The 24,264-nt window shown below is 33.8% G+C and overlaps 1 protein-coding gene across 2 annotated transcripts in view; it reads right to left on the bottom strand.

Annotated features, from left to right (window-relative positions):
* The window catches only part of FSTL5 (follistatin like 5), a 281,074-nt gene that overhangs the window by 48,039 nt on the left and 208,771 nt on the right, over positions 1-24,264 (bottom strand). For both annotated transcript variants that reach the window (XM_050338164.1, XM_050338163.1), the window contains 3 exons: positions 21,168-21,288; positions 13,334-13,495; positions 11,103-11,237 (listed from right to left, as the gene is read on the bottom strand). In XM_050338164.1, coding sequence (XP_050194121.1) covers positions 11,103-11,237; positions 13,334-13,495; positions 21,168-21,288 — 418 coding nt within the window. The remainder of the gene's footprint in view (positions 1-11,102; positions 11,238-13,333; positions 13,496-21,167; positions 21,289-24,264) is intronic.

The following is a 24,264-nucleotide window of genomic DNA, read 5'->3' as shown; positions in this document are numbered from 1 at the left end:
CTCAGGGCAACCTGGAGGATTTTCTTTAAGATTACTTTTCTCTTCACATTGTGAGGAAATAACCATGTAATATATGTCACTTGAGATCCCATAAATTCAGCCATAAAGTTCTACTTTTTACCAGGTTTTTTTGTAAGGGTGACACAGGAAAGAAAAAAAAAAGTAATTACAATTATGCAACTTTGTAGAACTGCACAGTATCAAATGGAATTATTTAAGATGCTAAGTACAGAACATATTAATTTGTGTTAATGCAAAATGATACATATGATTTTAAGCTTTGCTTAAAAAAAAGAGCAGCATAAAAAAAGGACAGGATAAAAAAGTGCTTTAAAAGCTCCACATGTGTTAATTTTAAAATTAACAAATCAGCTAGAAGAAGATTGAGATATAGTTTAAGAGTGAAATACAAAATCATAAACAACAACCATCATTTCACCTAACACAGATCAAGAAACCTCACTTTTTTTTTTTTGATGAGTCCTATAACTTCTGTTCAGGAAAGATGTCAACTCTTGAGATAAAGAGTTCCATGCTGGAACAAATATAACATTTGCAGATAGAAAGCATGCTAAGAAACATATTGTTTGCCTTCCTTTTTGGTTAAGCAAAATTAACATTTTTGAGCCACACCCTATACTCAATTCACAAACATTTGTAAGCTTCACGATGTAAGAATACATAATTATTGATAGATCTCAGTAAAATTTTCTGGCTTCAAGACAGAATATCATCTTCTCCTGTGCCCTGCTTCCATAGAGTTATTTCATAGGAGACCTACTGGGAGCCTTGCAGAAGAACGTTGTATTCAAGAAATTTGTGACCCTGAGCAGGCTATTTCTGCTATATTGGGCCTTGTACTTATTGTTTGGGAAGCCTGCATATTAGCATGGGTAGCTGCTGCAAGGGTATATGCTGGAATGCCCATAAAAAAGCCTGTGCTGCACACTTGGAGGTCAAATATAACATTGCAACCTGTCAGAAGATATATAGGTTTTTTTGTTACTCCAGATAAAAGCCACCACAGAATGGGATGGAGAGGGATCCTCTTCATGGATAGAATCTGTGCAGTTTGCCATGGGAAAATGCATCTACAACTAATCCCATGCTGCATAGATGTGGGAAGTACAGCATGTGAAGGGATGCAGATTTACTCCCTATCTATATTCCTCTTTTTATTATACCTCATTAAAGCAACTATTTTATTGCATCATTTGTTGTTGGGCCTTTTATATTGTCATCAAAAAGAACCCTGCCTCTCTCCCCCTCCCCTAGCAGTGCAGAACAAGGGTTTCTTGAAAGTGGTTTTCTTTTTTTCTTTCCTTTTCTTTTTTTTTTTTTAAGCATGATTACAGCTCCATAAAAATCACTCTTCATGGTTCTTATATAACTATTCTGTGGTTCTGTGCTCAAACCTAGCCTTTGATTATGGGTAGCTAACATAACATCTGAAAGCCTACTCTTCATCTTTGTTATTCATTGTCTGTGTTGGCTGAATTGTAATAGGTTGCACATTTTTCACTAAACTCTGTCCTTAGTACTTCATGAAAATCTGCAGCAGACTAACAACAGTATAAACTCTTACCCATTTTGGATGGAAACAACAGCTGCAAATATCCATGGTTTTTCTATTACTAAATGAATGAGGGTATTACAATATCTCTTTCCAAATAAATTATGTATCCTTCTCTTTCCTATCACATCTGTAATAAATGTCATTACATTTACTTTTCTGTCTTAACAGACAATTTCAACTACAGTGTTCTTCCTCCCTACTTTTCTTTTTTTTAAAACATTCAAGGCAATTTGGAAATAAAGTGTGTGTGTGTGTGTAAGATTGACATTCAGTGCGTTTGAAGATTAAATGCTTCTGCTTCCTTTTGGCATTATTATTAGTAATCAGTACACAATACTATATACCCAGAGAAAAAACAGAGCAGGGTAATCATATTCAGAAAAAAACCTTATTGAAATACAGTTTTTTCCTAGAAACACTTCTCCCTCTTCTATCATATGCTTTAGTGGTCCTTACCCAAGAAAACACTCAGTGGGCTTTTAAAATCTGCACTGATACTCAAAACTTTTCTGAAAAATTTCTTTGTTTGCTTCACTAAGAGAACAATGCAGTTAAAAATGGCTTTAAAAATAGTGGAAACCAGCAAAAAGACATTTTTATACATTGTATATTATTCCAATAAATGGGGAGGGGGGGAGGGAAATGTGAATAATTCCTGTTCATGAATATAGAACCACTGCTGGGTTTTTTGTCTTATCCAAAAACAAGCTTTGTATTCAAAGAAATTTAACTATTTTACCTGAATTTCTATCTGAACCTAACAACTGATAAATAAAAATAAACTGTTACATATCAGCTGATTTCCTAGGCTTTGCAGCATCAGATGGGAAACAGCTGTCCCTTTCCATGCCTTCAATTCCATGATGGCAAGAGGTCACAAGTAGACATAATAGAAAACAGGACAATGAGGAAGATGCAATAAGGTCATATGACAAAATATGTAGTTCAACACTATTTTTCAGAATTGTCCTATCATAATCTGCTGTACTTTCAATTGCATACAAGAAGTAATTTCAAGATGTTTGAAGGGATTTTGTCTGCTTACTTTACTGATAGCCACCACCATTGTCAGCTGTTCTGATTAATCATAAACACATTGTAAAGAGAGTGTATCTGTTATCTTACTTCTTTTCTCATATCTCTAATGTATACACATGTGCCCATATGTTACAGGGTAAATTGTACCATCATTACTATCTGTCTGCTGAGCCAAACAAGTTTTTAATTATTAATTGTATATTAAAAACAATTGTGTTCAAAGTGAAGATGAGGTTAAGGTGAAGTTTTGCTCAGCTTCCACAGTAAAGCAGAATGAAAAACCTTATGCAAATACCTGCTTTAATTTATTATTTTGTAAGAAATTCAGATTTGTTGTTTTTTACATACAAATGTAAATATAAAAAACTTTATTTGTGAAGCTTTTTTTTTTCAAAGTTATCTATTGCTTTCTAGCTTCAAGTATTTTAAAAATAATTATGTCATTACAAATTCTATCAAAATTCCATTCTCTTCTTGTGTGACATGCATTTTAATTTCATTTCAGGTTAGGTAATACAATAACCAAATATCTGTTTTATGTATATTAAACTATTATTTATCAGTTAAAAGTCAACAATTGACACTTCATTTTTGGGCAAATATGAACACGTTAGCTGATTTTTCTATATTTTCTATAAATCTTTATAATGAATCATGTTTTAGTCCTTTCCCTTAGCACATTAACTCAATGCAATCCACACAAGCAGGAAGAAAAAATAGTTCATGGGCTGAATTACTTGCAAGTTTGAAATGAAGTCTTTGCCTACGATGCTGTCAACAAGTATAAACTTGTTTAGCTCTACCATAAAATAAAATGCCAGCATAAATTATCTCTGAGGAAATTAGGTAAATAGGTACCATTCAGTATCAGATGTGACAGGAAGATTCTATTAAAATTGCATAAAGCCTTTCAGAGAGAATTTGGGCCATAAATCACCCTCAAAAGGCTTTTAGTCTCATTCCCAGCTCAAGACAGTGGAGATGCCTCGTTGCTCATGACGGCCATAAACCTGTCAAGTCAGTAGCATTCAGATCACATAATCTCTTGTTAGGTGATACTACTATAATATTACATAAAAAAAGGCAGTTGGAAATAGATCTACTTAATGGTATGGAAAAGGTATATTATTTTTTAAATTTAGTCTCAAGACACAGTGCATGAGGCAGAGACCTTTTATCCCGCTTTTTGTGACTACATGAAATAATCTGTAGGATAAGTTAGTTAGCCGTATATGATGATGTCATAGTGGGTGAATTGAGTAACACAAGAGTCTATGAATGACGATCAAAATTAAAAGTTACTAAATGTTAAAATATCATCATGTACTGTCAAATCAGTCTTGAAAATGTCTTAATAACATTATTTGATAACTCTCTGTTGTGACAGATGTCTCACCAAGGTGCATACATACGTCTCAATAAAATTCAGAGGAACAGCTTAGAAGTCGTATTAATCAATGGCAAACTGAATTGCATTTTATGAAGTGACTTTTTGGAAATAATTAAGAGACATAAAAATATTTTTAAAAATAGAAATTAACAACAAACCCACGAAACTATTTCACTTTAGAGGGAACAAAATGTGTTTTCATGATCTATGACTCCAGTTTGAGGGGACTATAATAAACTGAAGCAGAAAAGAAACTGAAGCACTACTGAGGTACCTGTCAAAATCATCAAGAAAGAAAAAAAAAATGGATTTTTAAAGTTCTTTTACTTGAGAATATTTTACTAACAGCTAAAATAAGAATTCTAAGTACTTGAAAATTACTTTTGAAAATATTCCCTGGTCTTTGATGATGAATATTTTTTATTTTCCTGTTTCCTTTACTGACAGATTTTCTTCCTTAGAGATAACTATAGTCAGTGTAATCTGATTTTCTATGTGTCTCAGATTACACTGATATAATCTACTCCATTGTTTCTACTAAATTTTCCCCCTAGTAGTATAAGTCTTCCTTCCTTTCTTTTTCCTAAGTTAACAAAACGGTTTATTTAGTATATTTATTTATGTATTATATTCCATGTAATAACAATTAATATTACTTTGACTAAGAATTCCATTAATCCTAATACTACCTGAATAGAACCTGATTAAATAAACGAATCCCACAGTTGTAATTTCTTCATCCTCAATTTGTGATTATTATTACCCTATGTATTAACAAAAAAGGCAGTAACATGCTGCCCACTCCACTTTTTTCATTAATATATTGTCAAGATACACTGTCAAATTATCTCTGCTCTGTATTTAAATTCTTCAGCCTCCACACAGTGTTTCAACAAAAGCAAGCTGATGACTTTGGTTTGCCTTATGGATTGTAGGAGTTGGATTGATCCAGTCTGTGTCTGTGACTATCAAAGCTAGTCATTAACATAAATCTACAGTGCAGCTGTCTATTTGTGTGTCCATGATTTAAATGGTGCTTAATCCACTGGTATGGAAGAGAAAGCTATCTGTTAATAAAGATTTGAGTGTTAGTTAAAATGAGTCTGCACGTACTACAAGCTAGAAAATGAAAAACCATCTTTATCAGTTGCTGCAGAGATGCTAGAATAAAGAGCCTGTTTACAAAAAGAAAGAAATAAGAACCTTTAAGAAAAGAAATAGCCTTAAAAAGAATTAACATCCCATTTTTCTGCTAACAGAAGAAGTTCCAGTAGTTTGATATTCCTTTACAACATTGTTGCAGAAAAGGCCCTGGAAATCGTCACAGATAGTTCCTAAAGGTAAAAGAAAAGTATTGTCTGTATCAGAGATATTCAAGGTTTAAAATGCACAGATATGATCCAGTTTTGGGTTTTTAAATGGTCTATTACCAATATTCTTCTATAAATATTTTTGTTCTGTATTTGAACAGGAGCAGGATAATAATTGAAAACAGAGGCTGATTAAATACTTTCTACCTTAAAAAGGAACAAAAAGGAGGATAACTAGGGTGTAGCCAGGACAAATATTTAAAACAACCAGGTCCAAATGCAGTGTATGAAAATAATTGCTAAAAATTGTTTCAAATGTTTAAAACAGTACCATTAGTTTTGAAAAAAATTAGAATATATAAAGTCATAAAGTACCACTACATATACCCCTAGTAGTTCCCCCACTCCCTGAAACATAATAACTGAAGTAGCTGTAGGCTAGTTAGACTGGGGTGTATATCCCAGATAAAAGAACAGGCAACATTTGTGCGGAATTAAATTCAGTAAGACAAGAACATAATTATAAGTCAACTAATATGTTCTAAGGGAGACCAGGTCTTCCCACATAAACCTGATTATATTCTTTGGTGCAATTAGGAGTTTGGTAATGTAAAAATTCATATAGTTGTAACCAAGAATTTTGCTAAATTTCTAATTTGTTAACACAGAATATTCTGATTAAATATTAGAGTGATACAATAGCAGTAAAGTACAGGTTAATTATGTTAAAAACAGCCAAAATTATTAATCTGAAAACATAGTTTTCATTGTTAAATTGTTAGTAAAAGGTGAAGAAGAAAGTTCTGGAATGCATCCAGAGAAACAGCTAGTGAATTTTGTCTTAGGCACTTTCATCAGTGATGTGTAAACAAACAAAAAATCATTTCCTAAGATGTCTGTGAATTATCTGTAATGATAAATAACAGTTCTAAAAGTTGTTTGAATTAATTTGTCAAGTTCATCTGTAAAATAAATTAAATTTTCCTATAGCCAAATGCAAATCTAGACCCCTCGGAAAACACAATACAGACTACATTTAACTGAGGCAGATGAGAAAGAACATGATTTGGAAAGTGAGTTCTGATAGGATATAGGGCATATGGGAGATAAACATACATCTACGTAAACTTCCACTGCTGATACTAATGGAAAAATGTGATAAATAATCAGTGGATGTGAAAAAAAAACACCACACATTACTGAATATATGCTTCTCTACATAGAACATTAAAGAAGCAAATAATACATTTGCTTCTGCAAAGAGCAGTTCCTATTTTTTTGAGACAACTGTACCAAAACCAATTAGAATCCTCAAGGTAAAAAGACTGAGTACTATGGCAACTGTCTTATTATGAGAAACTTATATTTAGTGTGTGTGAGAAAAATTAATCAATATTCATATATTCATAGGGCAAGAATTATTAAGAGGTCAATTTATTGGGAGGGGGAAGTGAGAGTAGAAGGAGGAAATTGAAGAAAAAGCTGACTTCAGAATGTAAACTAAGGATTATTCTATATTAGTGAAAGAACAAAGCAAAATACCAAGAGAAATGAGGGATTTTTTGACTCTGCATGTCTAACTCAGGTAGATGCATATCTATGAGGACACACTTCAGGCAAACAAAGCGTTAGATCTGTACTCAGGCAGAACAGGATGCAATTTAATGTCTTGTGAAACGGAGAAGATAGAATATTTAGATAGAAGGGTTCCACCATGCTTAAATCTATGAATCCATTAAATATCTGTTCTGGAAAATCAAAATACATTAGAATGAAACTAAAACCAGATTTTAAACTGCTATTTGTATTTACAAATGTGATTATGCCAAAGACTCTTTCCAATACAACTGAGCTCTCTCAGGTATTATTAGAGGATCATGACAGTAGGGGAGACTCTTCTGTCTTCAAGGAGATTTAGACAAGGCCGTTAATCCCCAGAATGTTTTTACCAGTCACTGCAGAGATTATTCAACTATCACTCAGACCACCTATATCTCATTCCTGATGGTTTTAACCTCAAACTTGAGGAGAAATGTAATTCACAGAAAAAAAAAAAAAAAAATTAAAAAAATTCCAGCCTCTGGAGATTCAAAGCAGCGCAGTTCTTACATTCAGAAACATTTTGGATGATACTCTTATTGTCAACATGAAAGGAATCTAGGAACAGGATCTAACAATAGAGAGTAGCAGATATTTATTGCCAGCTAAGAGATGTTTGTATAGTAATATAAATTAAAAATTTCTATTACAACTTCACAAATCTAGAAAAAAGTGTCCATGTGTTGGGACACAATTGATAAGTGTATAAAATTACATTTACTGAGCAGATTTGGATGACAAAGCATTTTCAGAGTATTTTCCATTCACTTCCAACTAAGATTACCACCTTGATGATGAACCATTATCATCAAAGTATATTGACTTTTCTTGGCAACTGGATATTAAGTTTCTGAAACTGGAAACTTTAAAATAAACAAAGCCTTGCCACTTTAACTCACACTCTTCATTGTATATTTTCATTTTTCCTACTACCGTCAGTATAGATTTGCCATTCATTCAGTTGCTTTTCTGTTTATAGTACAGACACATGCATTACATGCATCTGTAACCAATCCTGTAAATTTTGAAAACCTAGTAATCTGCTAGCATTTTTGGACACACAGGTGAAGGAAGGTTTTGCTTACTATTTATTAATCTATTTATTCACAATAGCACTGGCTTTAATTCAATCAGAGGTACCAGAAAATATAATATGTTCTCTTGCGAGCTGTTTACACTACCCATTCACAAAGACATGAACTCGCTATGCCCTTTCTGCCATGTATATTAATTTTTTCTCAAAGCACTGTACTGAGTTTTCTGTAAATTTAGGATGTATTGAAAAGGGAGATTCCACAGAAAAAAATAATGAAAATTTAGTTTATTTTGCGAAGTAGCTCTAAAGCCTGAAAGTTTTCATATATACAATGGGTCAGATAAGTACAAAAGTGAACATTTACTTTGACTATTAGACTTTCTAGGAAATAAAATGCATGCACTTGTAATAATGGAATCATGTTCTGTATTCCTTACGTGGCTTATAAAATTATTGTCATGCTCAAGGCAATGCAATTGTACTTTATATTTTAAAACTCAACTGTGAAATTCTCACTAACCTCCCAATGGCAAATCAACTCAATGTTCGGAGAAGCTTTTAGTTTGCTTTGATTTTTACCTCATGTGACATTACAAAAGAGAAAAGCCTGCATTAACTGACAAGCTAGTGAGAATTTGTGCTAACTTTATTCAAAACAATATCCTAAGATTTCCAAAAGGGAGTTCTCCAGTAACCAAACAAAAAAAAAACAAAAACAAAAGAAAACAAATAATTAATTATAAAAATATCATCAACTACAGGTATAGTTTATAGGAGGTCATATGGAATCATATTTATATTCACCAGAAGCTATCTTTAGAATGTAACTTGTGACCTAATGAGCAGGCTTAAATTTAAAGTAGCAGTAGCATTGTGCTTAATATGTGTGGGTGGGGTAAAAAAAAGCCCACAATCCTATCCAGGTGGTTTTACCTATGTCATTTTCTTCCCTAATAATCCCTAATTTTCTCCACAAACCTGTGTGTTGGAGGAAATATGAAAACAAGCAGAGATTAGTTAACAGCGAGGTCCTTCCACTCCTAATATCAGTTTGCTAATGCTAGAAACTCCTCCCTGTAAAGGAGCTTCTTTTAAAAATGGTAGCATTTTTCTTTTAAACTGCACCAATCAAAATTTGTACGTGTGAAGGCAATTTGTTTATGTAGGTGTGATAAGGATATTGAGAGTGACTGCTTTTTCTATTAGTGCGTACCTTAGTTCTTCCTGCATGTACAGAAATGGGGTTTTGAGCCAAAGTAAGTAAAGTAGAGCTTATCATGTGAATATCTGTTGGACCTACATTTGAATACTATAATTATGCAGCTATGGACTACATGAGTACTTGCACATGCACCAACTTTTAGGAAACCCTGTTCAGACACCAAGGAACTGGTAAATGCCTTTCTTCAACATACAACACAGAACTTGTAGAGTAAATTACTTCTATAGGAAGGAAGGAGACTATATATTTTAGATTAATTGTCTTAGAAATAGTTGGGTTTGTATTCTGTCTTCCTTCATTTACATCTTTCATGACACCAGTGGTCATCCCAACTGCTTAGTGCTAGTAGATATTAAAGCATTTGTTGCAAAGAGTGTTCATAGCACGGCTTGTGATTTAACAAATCCTGTAAAGTTAGCTGACTTAAAATTATTACATCACATTACAAGTCCTGAAAAAAGTATTTTGCATAGGTGTGGATGTCCCTACATGATCACAGAACATCAGGGCTTCAGAAGATACAATTAGGCGACTAAAACACTTTGAAACTGGACAGTTGGATATGAATATTTTTGTTGTTAAGTCCACACAAGTTTTAACTAAAACATCAATAAACTAGAGTTTGTCAGGGTTTGTAATCTGGCAACATCTGTAACATTTTTCACACAATGCAAAAGGCAAATGGAAGTGGCCAAACTTCCTCATATCACCAGATTACCAGAAACTCAGCATGATCAAAAAAATTAATTATCCTCAGCTGCCTTCTCAGAAATGTCTGAGCAGTCATTTTCATGACACTTAAAAAACCCTCCATGATAAGACCTTTGAAAAGATATTCGTAATTAGTGTTACTGAAAGCAGCTAAGTAAAGATATTACCATTTGGTAATCTTCCTGCACGGAAGATTTCCTCTGAAACATTTAAAGTGTAGTAAACCTATATGTAACTGAACTCAATGTCCTGTGACTTGGAAGTGTCAGGCAGACTTGCAGTGCTAGTAATTCTGCCTCTAGTTTTCTGTTGAGTACTTTGGCACTGCTGAATAAGCTTTTAGATAAACATGAATGCCTTAAGTTAATGCAATCAGACTCACTAGTAAAATAACTATCATTTTACCAGATATAGTTCTAATGAATATGTAGTATCCATTAAAGTAACAGATTTAAAAGAAAAGAAAAAATCCCAAGCAAACAAAACAAATGGGTAAAGTGTAAACTCAGAAATGGATTTTTCTGAGCAGAGGGAAGTAAGGGCAGAGGAAAGAAGTATCGAGGTAGACAAACAATAGGTTAACAGGGTTTATAGATCCTACTACCATTTAAGAGAGGATGAAGAACGCCTATTTTTGGCAGTGGTAGAGATTTCTTTGGCACATTGAACTCCCAGCTCAGTAAGTGAATGTGGTCACTGTTGCTCTGCATTTCTGAAGAGCCACAGTCATTCAGGCACAAGAGCAGGCTGGAACTGATCTGGACCTGCTGCCACTCTAGTCTTGTAATTACTCTCATATCCTGAGGGCCAATTTTGACTCGTGGTATATCTCAAGAACATACAGGAAGAAAGACTGGAAAAGGTCTTCCTCCCACACCCCCATCAGCCCCCAGAAACCACACTAATGTTTCTTCTTTCCCTTCACAGTCCCTTCATACGCAATAAATCTATCATGAGGAAACTATCAAAACTTTAACATCAATGTGATAAATAGGTTGATTCACAGAATGAATCAGAGATTTCATTCTACTTCTAAATAAACATCAGATTGTTCACTCTGCCTTTAGTGACTCTTGGACACCATTATTTAAGCTTACAGGTTTTTTAAATCAGCTATCTACACAAGCTCATTTTCATTTATTTATTATTTCATAGTTTTCATACCGATTAAATGTTTAAGTCACGGCTACACGTATTTTTCTACTTCTCATAATACTTACGGGTCTTTCGAGCAGAATCTTCCACAAAAAGAGAAGAAATATCTTCATCCACCCCTGCTTCATTCTTTGCAATGCAAGTGTATGCTCCTGTATCTTCATAGCGCACATTGCTAATGTGAACTTCACTACCATTTGCTGAAAGGAGAGGAAAAAAAATCAACATGCAGACATGGTACATTGCCTTCGGATTATAAATTCAAAAGAGTTTCTCTGCTCATATTAATTAAACCATTTTCATTCCTGAGTTCATAACTTGGAGGCATGCCAAACTAGTCCAAAGGTATTCAACTGGTTAGTGAATTACATGCACTATTATTCATCTCACAGATATCCAGACTACCTCAGCTGATTTTGCACTTCAGAGCCAAATATCAGTCCAAGGTTTTATATATGTTTAAATTACTATAACTGTTTCTAAAATCTGGTAATTTTAGGTTTTTATTGTGTTGCATTTGGTCACTTGACAATATTATTGTCTTTACACAAAATAACCCATCTTTCCATGGAACTGAACAGGCTAAAATTTCAATGTAAAGAATAATTTTAATAAAATTACTTGTTTCTCGTAACCAGAGGCACCTACTTTTGCTTTTGTGTGAATGCAGTGTAACAACAGAAAAACAGGTGCAGTGAAATTTTACACCTACATCAATGTAGAAGCGTATGGAAACCACTTTAGGAACTGTGCATCAGCTTGTGTAGGAATGTCAACAAACAGTCTAGGTTTCACAGGCAAAGGTCTTTCAAATAATGTGATGTGACTAATGATGTGAACAATGATTCATTGCATTTTAAGTATAGTATGCTTGTTTAACTGTAGGAACTAAATAAAAAACAGCTTTGTAGGTATTCTAAAGTATGGACTAGAAGGAGTACAGGGTTATAATGTAATATTCCTTCTATCTTGATGTTCATGCATAGATAGTTTAACCCAGGAAAACATCTGGGAAAATGTAGTGAGATTTTCAAAATTTCACAGAAGTACATTCAAGAAAATTGAATTTAATGAATTTTTCTTAGAGAAGAACCCTTTTTATTTATTTATCATAAATATATGAAACAAAGATGTCACTCAAATCCCTATAGGAGAAATTAACAGCGTGCTGCTATTGAAGAGGATTCCATCACTTTCTACTCATAGCGGAAAGTGTTTCTGCAAGGCAATTTTTCACAAATATCCAAGACAATTGTCCATGAAAGAACAGAGAACTATGACACCTGCAGGGAAAATAACTCTTCAGGAAAGCACTTTCCATGCTCGTCCCACTGCTTCTTCCAGTGTAGGCTGAGTGCCTATCCTAATGACACATTCTGTTTTTGTAGATGAACGAGAAAAGGTTTTGAAGGGAACACTAACAACATAAGGGTTTTTTTTCTATGGCTGATCAAAAATCACCAGAAGCACTGAAGAAACATGAAGATTTTATGCTGGATAGGTCCACTGATTTTGTTGAGCCCTGAAGATTCATAGATTGACTATTGATTAATCTTAACTGTTGATTACTTAAAGGAAAGACTTTAGTTTTGGCTGGGGTTTATTTGTGGTTTAGTTTGTTGGTGGGGTTCTGGTTTTTCAGGTTTTTTGGGGGAGGGGGACAGAGGGCAGGGTTTGTGTGTGTGTGTGAAGTGTCTTTGCACTCCCCTGGAGGTGTGCTGATAGTCCTGAGAAAACAGCATATCCATTTCAGCTATTTCTCCTCCTATCCTGTTCACCATCAAGTCCCCAAATCTAATTAAGATTCTTTTCATTCAAAAAACCTGATATTTTCAACTAATTTGCAATAAAGGTAAAATTTAGGCCATCTTTTGATCTAAATTAGTGAAAAAATAATCAGATTGGCATCAATGTATTAGAATAAAACATTGATTCCCAATTTAACTATTGATGTTGAATACCCATTGAATGACAATGTAGTTGTAGTGACAAATTCTGATTGGGAGTGGGTCTTGGGCCACTCACTTCACTCAGATATTGCACATTTTTGAATAGGAAAGAGAATATTGGAATTTACTTGTAATCCTGTCATTAAGTACAATCATTATTCTAACAAAAAGACAGCAGAGAAGGTATCTGCCTTGAGGAGTAACTGAAAGACATCTTTTGAAATGTTTTAGATTTAGCTTAGGCTTCGACCCTTAGTTAAATCTGTGCCAGAAGGGCACCTAGTACGGAAAGGATGCACTGATAAAGCACTAGCAACCTGCAGAAAGCAATAAATATCCCCCTTTACCTTGAAGAGTCAGCTGTTTAGACAACTTTGGAGTGATATCAATTCCATTCTTCAGCCAACCAAGCTGTGGGTTGGGAATACCTTCAGCATGGCACCGAAGGCTAGCTGTCACACCTGGCTCTCTTGCCTGGCTTTCTGGATAGACTCGGATAACTGGTGGAACTGAAGACAGAAAACAATTCTAATTTAATGAAGAACAGCATTATCTTCATTTTAAGAAAAATAATTACAAGCAATTCTAAAGACTCCTGTAGCTATATATAACAACACACAGATGTGATATTAGTCAGATGTTCAATGACATTCAATGTGGAACTCTGTCTCAGAAAATTTATGAAGCAGAAGGAATGTTCACTGAGAAAAACCTGTTTTCACTGCCTGTGGTGTGAAAGAAAAAAGCCTCAATTGTAGTTCAATAGTTTGTTGTTGAGTAATAAGATTTTTATTTTTCCTTAGATTTCTTTATAAAATATGAATACTATACAACCAATAAGTCATTACAGATGTAGAGAGGCTGTAATTGTCCTGTTTCACAAACCTAGACACTTCATCTTCCCCCTTTCTCCAAAACACCTATGAGCAATCCATTTTACTTTTATAAAACCTGTTCAGGTTTATACCTGTTCAGACAGAACCTTCTGTGCCCAGAATACCATTTGCCTTCTTGTATTGGTTTGAGACAATTTGGAGGGGTGAACACCTCCCTCAGATTCAATATGCATGGTTTCTCCAATAAAGAGAGAAAGACCAAATATGTCCAGACATAAGTGAACAAACAAACAAACAAACAAACCAACCCAAAACCCTCTTTACCAAGGAGAATGCTAATAGCAATACTGATAAAACTGGTTTAAACCAACTGATGAGAAGAAACTTCCCAAGCTCCACTCACTGGACCAGTGAGATGGTGGCTGGCTTCCACCACCCGGAAAAAACCACACATGGCCACAGGACAGAGACAAGGTGGTTGCCCTTCCACATGGTTCATCTCCCCCATGCCTGGAAAATCTGGTAGGAATGGTTCCAGACATGTTTGGACAATGATGTCATATGCAATTCTTGGGGTTTCCTGCGTAGGTCAGGAGCTGGACTCAGTGATCCTGATGGGTTCCTTCAAACTGAGCAGATTCTATGATTTCATAAGACTAGTATAAGACTATGAATATGACTAGTCTCCTGAGTTTCTTTATTAGTAAAAGATAAGAATTGTTGACATCACTTTTTTGCAAGGTTTGAAAACGTGCTGCACTATATGCTTGCCACCTAAAAATCTGCTACATACCACAAATCAGTATTGGCAGATTGAGGACATATGATATCACAGTGGACATAATCCTATTGGGAATCAATGATTAAGCAAGATTTAAAAATCCAACTATGTAAATTTTTAGATTAACAACTATATATCTTTAATTATACAATTAGAGAGAACTTGCTTGAGGTTGTTTCAAACAATAAAAAAAATTAACCTTAATAAGGTTAAAGAAGTATATTTTCTGTTCTTCAAAGTTTTGTTTAATGCAGCTCTAAAAATGTGGAATACTTAGGTTTTGTCACAAAACACAGCTGGATAGAGTATGAAGTATCAGCTAATAATGAAAGAAGATAACAAGATCAAAAATTAACTGTGTCTATTTTAGCACAAGATTAAATATTTTAAAATGCTATCCAGCTATTTACAAGAAATGTCCCAGTATGCTGTCCTATTAGAGCATAGAAATTCCTTAAATTTCTACACTGCAAAAAATACACAAATGTACTCCATCTCAGATAGGATGCAAAAATCAGTAAGTCTCAGGGATATTTTAAACCCAATGAGAGAGAAGAGCCCTTTCAAATAATGTACACAGAAAATTGTACATAACCCCAATATGCAAACTGCAAAAATGTAATAAAATACCAAGGAATAAGGTTAAAATTTTGAAAACTATGGCTGTTAGTTTCTTAGACTACCAGCTGAGAGAAAAAGCATACAGAAATCAGAGATTTAAGGTTTCCATTGAGTTTCTGGAAGGGACTTTACTGGATCTTTACTTTTCATCTCAAGACTGGTATTCCCACTCCTTTCCCCCCTCCACTTCCTCCTTCTGTCTCCTCTCCCACAGCATCTGTGTGTTCCATAATGAGACCTTGCCTTCCCCACTGTGCTCCTCAAACCGAGCCCCCCTCACCTGCACGTTCAGTGGTCTAAACATATTTTGGCATCTCAGCTCACAGTCTTACTCTACCTGTCTTCCTAAGAACCTTGACACAAGGTCCTTTAGGTAGCCCACCTTGTGTTGTAGATTTCCCACTGCAGCAAAACCAAATAGCTTATTCCTCCATCTTGTCTCAGAAAATCTCCTTAGAAACACGGTTGCCATAATCAAACATTCTCAAGTATCTCAGCAACAGAAACAACTTTTAGGATCAATAGTAAGGTATTGTATTAATTGCATTCTGACTATCTATGACAGGATACTTGCCTTTTTTTCTGTCAGTGAAACATTGCATATAAAAGCTTATGGGTATTTAACTACCACCCCTTGACAGATTTCTACTGAGCACTTGTGAAGAGAAATTTTTAATGGTCCAACATATTAATTTGGGCAAAAGATAGATATTTTTGGGGCAACTTTGTTGTTAAGAAAGTTTTAGAAAATATTAAAACTGAAATAAAATATTTCCTAAATAAACAAACAAAATCCCACTGTAAATGACAAGATGTTATTGTTGCTAAATTAACTATTCGGGTGTTGTTAGGAGATGTGAAAGTGAAGACCTGCTCAAATGAAAGCATGTCTGAGTTTTCTTTACTATCTCTTATTTCTGTAGTAGAACCTTTTCCCTTTAGCAGTGTTTTCCCAGGCACAGAGGTTCTTGCATTACAGGGGAGTTCATTTCTTGCCCTACCTTTCCTCTATTACTTACCATTTCCCACTGTCCTCAGCAAATCTTTACCTGATAGGTTATCTATACAGCTAGAAATATTTTTTACCCCTTTTTTTGCATTATACTTTTCATTTCATATTATCCTGAAGCCTACCTGCTATATAACACTAAGAAACAATTGTGCAACTGAGGCACACGGACAGTGCAACTGAGGCACACGGAGAAATATTACTGCAGTTGCGGGATCAGTCTAAAAAGTTAATTTGGTACGACAAGTTTGATGTAAACTCTTTGGGTCCATTTGAATAACATTTTTTTTTTTTGGTGTAACTGAGCATAAATATTACAGAAGTCAAATTTTAAGTACACAATTAATGTGATTGTTCACAGTTAAAGAGGTAAGTTCTAATGTCTTAACCTTAGATTACTTTACAAAGGAGATATCATTACATAGATTAAAAATGGAGGAGAGACACTGCATGTTTGCATTTAGCAGAGTAATGTATAACACATAATTGAGTGAATCCTACATCCCTTATCTTTCAGTTCAAGAAGCCATGTGAGACTTTTGGCTCCAAATGTGGTGCATATGTAACTGTTCAATAAATCTTACATTTGCTATAAAACCTCCTGAATATTATTTCAGTTGGGTCTAATGGTGGGGATGGCAGAGGGGGAAGTGAAAAAATAGTCTGTTCAAGCTATCTTGAATCCATGGAGAATCTATGTGTTTAAAAAGAAACAGGTAATATATTTAGTGAATTAGGTTCTTCTATTGCTGTATATAATAATACTTTTATTAAACTGAGATATTTTGGAAAAACAAGGCTGGTAAACAATTCTTCAGACATAATAAATACCCAATTTACATCAGTCTGAGGGACTGGGGTCTCCTTTCTTTATCTTAAGGTACCCAAACTGCTGACCTTTTGTCTTGAAACCAAGGTGGGGAAAATTCTTGTCACCTAGCTTCGAAGAACTTGACTTGTAAATAAATGTAAAATCTCAGGGAGTAGGATATCATTTTTAATACACAAGCAGAAAGAAAAAAATCATGTTGGTGCTACATATATATTAAGTTGATTGTAACGTACACCATAAACTTGTAGCATTTTCAGAGCAAGTTTGAATTTTGAAGTCAGTCTTCCTTTTTGTTTATGATATGGCTAATGACATCTTGCTTCTCTGTGTGAAAACAACCTTCCAAAAGTGAAATTAATCAATTTTACACTTTAGAAAATCTAAACTATGCCCTGTATATGCTTGATAAATAGAAAAACTTGAATCATGAAAAAGATATTTAAACTCATTTAGGTATCATGTCTATATCTGTCAGTGTGATCATTTTGGCTATGTGTGTGAACAATTCTGGCTATGAACAGCATGGATCTGTAAGACAATAAACAACAAGTTAATGAAAAAACACAAACTTTCTAGGTATTTCAGCTTTTTCAGTAGCAATTTTCAAGGGTTTTTTTTGGGGTTTTTTTGTGTTTTTTTGTTTTTTTTTCGATGTCAGATATAGATATTATATTAATGTAATCCTAAGAATGGTAATAACAAGAAAGAGTTATAATCTTTAATAATCTTTTTTAACAAGTTAACACATGCAATAACATAAACATAAGGAAAAAATCCTGTTTTGTTAATAAATTTCAGTTTTTACACTTAACTGATGCATACACTTCTGTTGTATTAAAGAGTTGAATATTTGTCTATAAAGCAGCAAATTGAATACATCAATACTATCAAAAGGCATTTTAGAGATAGGTACTCCACCTACCAAATACACCATCACTCATTACAAGAATATCTGAGTTTGTTACAGATTTTTTTCCCTCTAAGCACCATTTATTAATTTGTTTAGAAGAATTTGCCCAGCATTTACCAGCATTCGCCCATAAAAGTTTGAATGGCTGCTCTGGACAAAACACAGAGACTAATAAAGAAGCATAGGGGAGATGATACAAATTCTTCTGAAGTACAAATTAAGTAAAGACAGGTTTTAACAAACAAATTATGGAGTTGATATAAATAATTTGTAGGAGATCAAATTGCAGAGCTCCTCTTTGTCTTCAGTGATACTAAGACCAACACATACAACTATCCCTCTGAGAACAGACTTTCTAGTTAATGGGATTCACGCCGTGTGATGTCAACAACAGTAGAGGAAAAATAGGTGATGGAATTAATTTAAATATAAATGATATATTAAAAGAAAGATAAAAATAAATCTTATAGACTCAGATTCATATAGTCATATAGTCTCAGAGTCATATAATCTCAAAATTGTACACATTGAAAGGTTTAAATCTTTTGTAAATGCTAATAATTAGGACTACATTGTGAAACAGGTTACAAGGGCAGGTTACTCCTGTCCCATTACAACTTTGTATTTTGGGGATTTTTTTATAGTTTATATGAAAATGTTAAATATTAACTTTTTATAATATTGCTTACAATATTTACTCTATTATTTGTATGAGTAAACTGAATTGTTTACAATAAAAAAATTCTTTTACAATGCTCATTAACTGTATTTTTACAACTCCAAAGAAAGCTAATTCTCTTATTCTTTACTACTGTACCAGATAATTCAAAACCAAAAAAAAACCTTAAAGGTTTCAATCTTGAAAATAAATCAGATTTTTATATATATATTTACATATTAGTTGATGTAAATTTTTTTTCTAAAAATATATAGCTGTATATAAATGGAAATTAAAAAAGGACTCAAAATCTAATTACATTGTTTTCACTGAACCTTCGCATTACATCTTTGAGATCAATGAAGCCTCATTATCCCATTAACCTTTTGACTGACTCTCCAGTTAATACGAGTATCATTATATTAATTAGTCATTATCACAGCTACAAGTACTGACCATCATGCCTGTGCTTAAGAAGATTATTGCTTAGAAGTATAGATCTAAACTGTGGAAGAGCTGTTCATTCGACCTTTAATCTCAATGGATTTAATTCTGTTTTTCCACAACAAAATCCAAATGATCCTGTTGCTCAAAGGGCCTCCTTTTCCCATTCCTTGTTCACCAAAATATCAACAACCAAAATCGTGTTGCGAGGTACCATTCCAGTGCCAACTTTTGGAACAGCAGTAATCTGAGGTTTACAGTGGTTTCCAGATGAAAAAAAACAGTATCTTGACTGACAGTTCCATCACCAGAAAAATCTACAGTTGTCCTCTCTCGAATTATGTTTCATTATTTTCTAATCTTGTAGAAAACCCTCAACTTCAGTGGAGTTTTGCCTCATTGTGTGCTGAACTGAGCCAAAAATGAGGAATCCTAATATTTTAACTGCTGCAATGCACCTCTGCAGGATTATTTACACGTTTAGATAGATAAGGAATGTGTTGACAAGAATATAATTTTTTTAATAATTTAGGGTAAACCAAAACCCATAAAACAGAGGAGGAATGTTGGTCAAGGACCTTCCAGTATGTTCAACTCACCACGAATTCTGCTATGTCTGCAGAAATTAAAACATGAATAAATTGCACTTCAGTCTAGCCAGTATTTGCTACCTGGCTTTTTAAATGACAGAAAATAATCCCAGAAGAAAAATTTGAAGGAGGAAAAGTGCAAAGTCTTGGGGGCCAGGAGGGGAAGAAATTGGAAAAAAAATAAAATTTATGGATAGATAAATATTATAAGCCAGCTTCTGGTGAAACATAACAGACAACATGTTTATAAAATGGCAAACAAGCACTAAAAGTCAAAGTAATTTAAAAGGGAAGGATATCAGCAACAGAAAAGGGAAAGAAAAAAAGCTATTAAAAGAAGAATGAATCATATTAAAAGTCAAATTAATCTCAGAAGCTGTATTTCATATGCATATCAATGAAAGATAAGAATAACAAGATATTTCAGCATTCTTGGATGAGTTGTCAAGAAAAGTCAATTATAATAAGGCTTTACGCAACTGAACAACAACTAATAAAACAAGGAATAGCCAGGAAACTGGGGTTTGTGTGCTTCAGGAGAGAAATAGAACCTGTTGATGCAAAGTAAATTTGGAGGAGAAGATTGAGATCAAACACGATTCTGGATAGGATTAAGTAAGAACATGAAATGGCAAACACTGGTACTTTACTGCAGAAAGGGAGACTTAAGAGTCAAAGACAAATATGAATTGAAAAAGCATGAAAGTGCAGGGTTACTCAAAGAAAAAAAAGACATTAAACCTCAGTGGTGATAAGGTACAGCAGACCTTTCATCAGTGGACAATAAGAACTGCTTAAAATAATTCAGAAAAGGAACTGCATATAGGAAAAACAGCTGGGAGAGGATACAGCAGTTTTAGAGAAGGTAAAGGCCTGTATTCAGGGCACCAGTAACAATGCAGTTAAGTTTTGACCAAGTACAGAGTTTAACAAAATGTTCCCTAGAACTTGAGCAGATGTAGAAAAATGTAAAGATCTAGATTTCAAATCCAGATGCCTGAAGTTCATCTAATAAAATCGTGGTTAGATTTCAAAATAATAAATGTGAATTTAGAAGCCTACATCAATTATAATACCTTTAGGGAAGTGCATATTTTTAATTTTATATTAAACATGCATTCTTTACGCAAGAGACTTACACACTTATTTTTCCCAATGTGTTCTCCAGAATTAATAAATTAATACCAAAACCTACTCTATCTGTGTATATCTATACGTATAAATAAAACCACGCATTATTTTTCATAACATCACAGGTGCAAAGCAAGCCCTCTGGTCTTTCTTTACACCTTTTAATAACTATTATTGATATGGAAGTAATAACTGAAATTTTTTTTTTGGTAGGTTATTTAAAGGTAATAAGTGAAGACAAAATTATATATCTTTTTTCTATAAGCTGTAACACAATACAAAAAAAGTAAAACAGCAACAACAAATCTGCTTAAAGAAATCCAAACCCCAAGTCTCTAATGACTTGGTAATTAGAACATATTTCCTTACCAGTCACTTGGAGAATATGAGTTTGATAGAGCTTATCATAGCCATCAGCATAGCAGGTGTAATTTCCCATATGAGTTGTGGTAACCTTAGTAATGTACAAGGACCCATCATCTCCAAAATCCTACCAGGAAAGATTAAAAACAAGGTTATCACAATTAAGCCTGCGTCTCTGCAGTAATTATGCTCATCATCTTGGCAACAAAGCTGTGATGCAAATATCAAACATTACAAATACTAAATGAGAATATCTGACAGTAATCTGAAATTCAAATATTTTACTTGTGAATGGTGTTGCTTAATCTTGCCACATATACTATGTCTGTAAAAGAAAATACAGTTTTTATTTTATCAACTAGGTAAACTCTGCAGAAGCAATATGTTTACTTAGCTGTGATAGTTATTTGCAGAAGAAAAGCTATTTAGGATTGGATCTGATCAGCAAGAAAAAATAAATCTCTGCAAAAATTAACAAGTTAAATGACATCCTCTGGAACTGTTGTCATCCTTTGAAATGATACACACACAAAAAAAGAATCCTCATTTTTCTTCAGTTCTTATTAGATTCAGCGATACATTACAGAAGTACTACAGTTGTAAACTGATTTCAGGGATCTGGAATTCCTGAAATCCAGTATTTCTGGTCAAGACCATGGCAAAGTAGGCTTTCAGTGCATAAGTCTCTTAAACTTTTGGTATCAGGTCCCATGACCGGCTCAGTACCAGGTCCATATTCCCCATAGTCTTCCTTTTGCTGCAGATATAGTCCTGAAACTCTGTTAGACCCCTTATGTCCCTTACCAGATTCAATTCTGATCTGCACATTCAAATAGTATCACCATGTTCTCCCTGGGTCACCTGTCTGTCCTTACACCTTTCTTCCTTTTACTTGAGTTCTGTCAAGAGCTCCTTGAAAACCAACCATCTTCTCTTGGACCCCTTCTCTTTTCAATATGATCTTCTATGGAATTCTCCCAAGAACATCCTTGAACAGGATGAAGTCTGCTACCCTGAAGTCCATGGCTATACTCCAGATTTGTGCCCTCTTGCCTCTTCTTAGGCTCCTTAAATCTACCATCTCACGGCCAAGAAACTTTTATATTCCCAACTAATTCCTCCTTGTTTCTTCACAAACTTTTTAACTTTCTCTATAAATTCCTCAAGTCCACAGAAGACTCTATCAAAATCCTGTAAAAAAAAAACCTCAGCTACAATACACTCAGGAAATCTGTACATTGCACAGTAAAAGAACTTTGATAGAAAATTATTACTACGTGCTCTGTTATTCTTACATTCTATCCTTTGGATGTTATCAATGAGAAAATACTGGGCTAGATTAACCTCTGGTCCATTAAGACTATTCTTCCATTCTTCCATGAGCTCACCTATGACTTTCCCAATTTATTGGGAATTTTTTTTTAAGACCTTACTTTCTAATTTATGTTCTTACCCAGATAACATAATCTCAATGTCTCAATGTTTTTATGCACATATTTCATTTAAGATTACTTTTACTATAACATCTTGAGTATTCTTGCAGACTGAAATTTAAACATGAAAACTGAAATCTCTATGAACTTTATTTTTGCAGACTTCTTTCTTTAAAAGTACTCAAAATATTATTCCGAAAACATATGTGTCACTACATTTCTTCATCCAAAGATGAAAAACCAAATTTTGCATTACACAAATCTGTGTTTCAGATGATTATGCTAGTTGTTCATTCAGAGAAGAAAATAACACATCTAAAAATGAACCCACCTGGTAATACTATGAAGAACTTGCCTTCCTTAAGATAACTCTATCTTTCTGTATTAGCACTTTGGTTGCATAGACAATATTTCTACTAACTCTTCAATATACCATTCCATTTACCACTGCAAACATTGAAAAAGAACCCTCTTTAAGACTTAATTTTTAGCTTTGATAATATGAACTGATACAACTGGGTTTCCCTTCAAAATAATCCACCTGGTTAACTTCAATAGACTTCCTAGTTAGGTATTTTGATCTTTATCTCTTTCTAAAGTGTATGAAGCAGAAGTTTGATCTACTTTTCTCCCTTTCAAGATAAACACGTGTTTTCTAACTGTTATTCTTCAAGAACATTATTAGTGGAAGATGGAAGAATAGCTGTCCAAAAGAACCAGGTCTTCGCATTTTATCTAGAAAATGGCTATTATTATTGCTGTCTAAAATTTTCTGCCTAAACTCTGACAAAGGCATTTGTGAACAAAATAAGACATAGGATGGAGTGTATAAAAATTGAGTTGCTAAAATGCAGTCTGAAGACTACTTTAACATTCTTTATGATGCATTATTAGATGTACACTTACCTGTTCCAGCCCTTTAACTGACTCACTATGGCATATGATATCTTTAGGTATCATAGTTATTTTTTAAGTAAGTGAATGCTTGTGTTATGCCTTTTTCTTCTTTTTCTCAGAAATAATGGATAAAACATCCCTGTGGTTATTTTACTGAGACATCAGTATTTCAAGCCATGAGTATTTCAATAATATTCACACATGACAACATCATTTCATAACTCAGAGAGACTGAATTTTATGGATGGCTCTTTTTTTGTTAGTATTGGTTTTGTCTGGTTGTTTTGTTCGGGTTTCCTTTACAACTACAAAATAAATATCCCTAGTTTATTGTTATAGCAGTTCAATGTTTGTTTTGTTAATTACTACTCAATACAAAGAGAACTTGATGTCCTAAGCAGGATTTGAAAAGGGATGGTGAAGTATAAACAGAGCTATTTGACACTGCATGTTGACAAATATTCAGTGTTTTATTGACTAACTCACAAGCTAAGTCCCTGAAAACACCTGCACCTGTAGTGACACACAAACATGGTTGAAACAGACAGAGCCTTCAAACATCAACAGCAATAAATACAGAACATTTGATGATGGTAAAAAACTGCTACAAGCTCAATTTCTGTTCAGTCTCCTACTGTTCAAATAAAAATGGCAAGATACCTCTAGAATTCCATTGAGAAACTAATTATTTTTGTCATACTTAAAAAGACAGAATTGAACAATTCCTTTAACAATTATTCCGATGTAACTCTGTTCTGTTGAAGAACTTGACA

Source organism: Myiozetetes cayanensis, unplaced genomic scaffold (genome assembly GCF_022539395.1).
Source record: "Myiozetetes cayanensis isolate MyiCay16 unplaced genomic scaffold, myiCay2020 scf7, whole genome shotgun sequence".
In the NCBI taxonomy this organism is placed as follows: domain Eukaryota; kingdom Metazoa; phylum Chordata; class Aves; order Passeriformes; family Tyrannidae; genus Myiozetetes; species Myiozetetes cayanensis.
The sequence above is the reverse complement of the archived record's forward strand: the minus strand, read 5'-3'. Positions and strand labels throughout refer to the sequence as shown.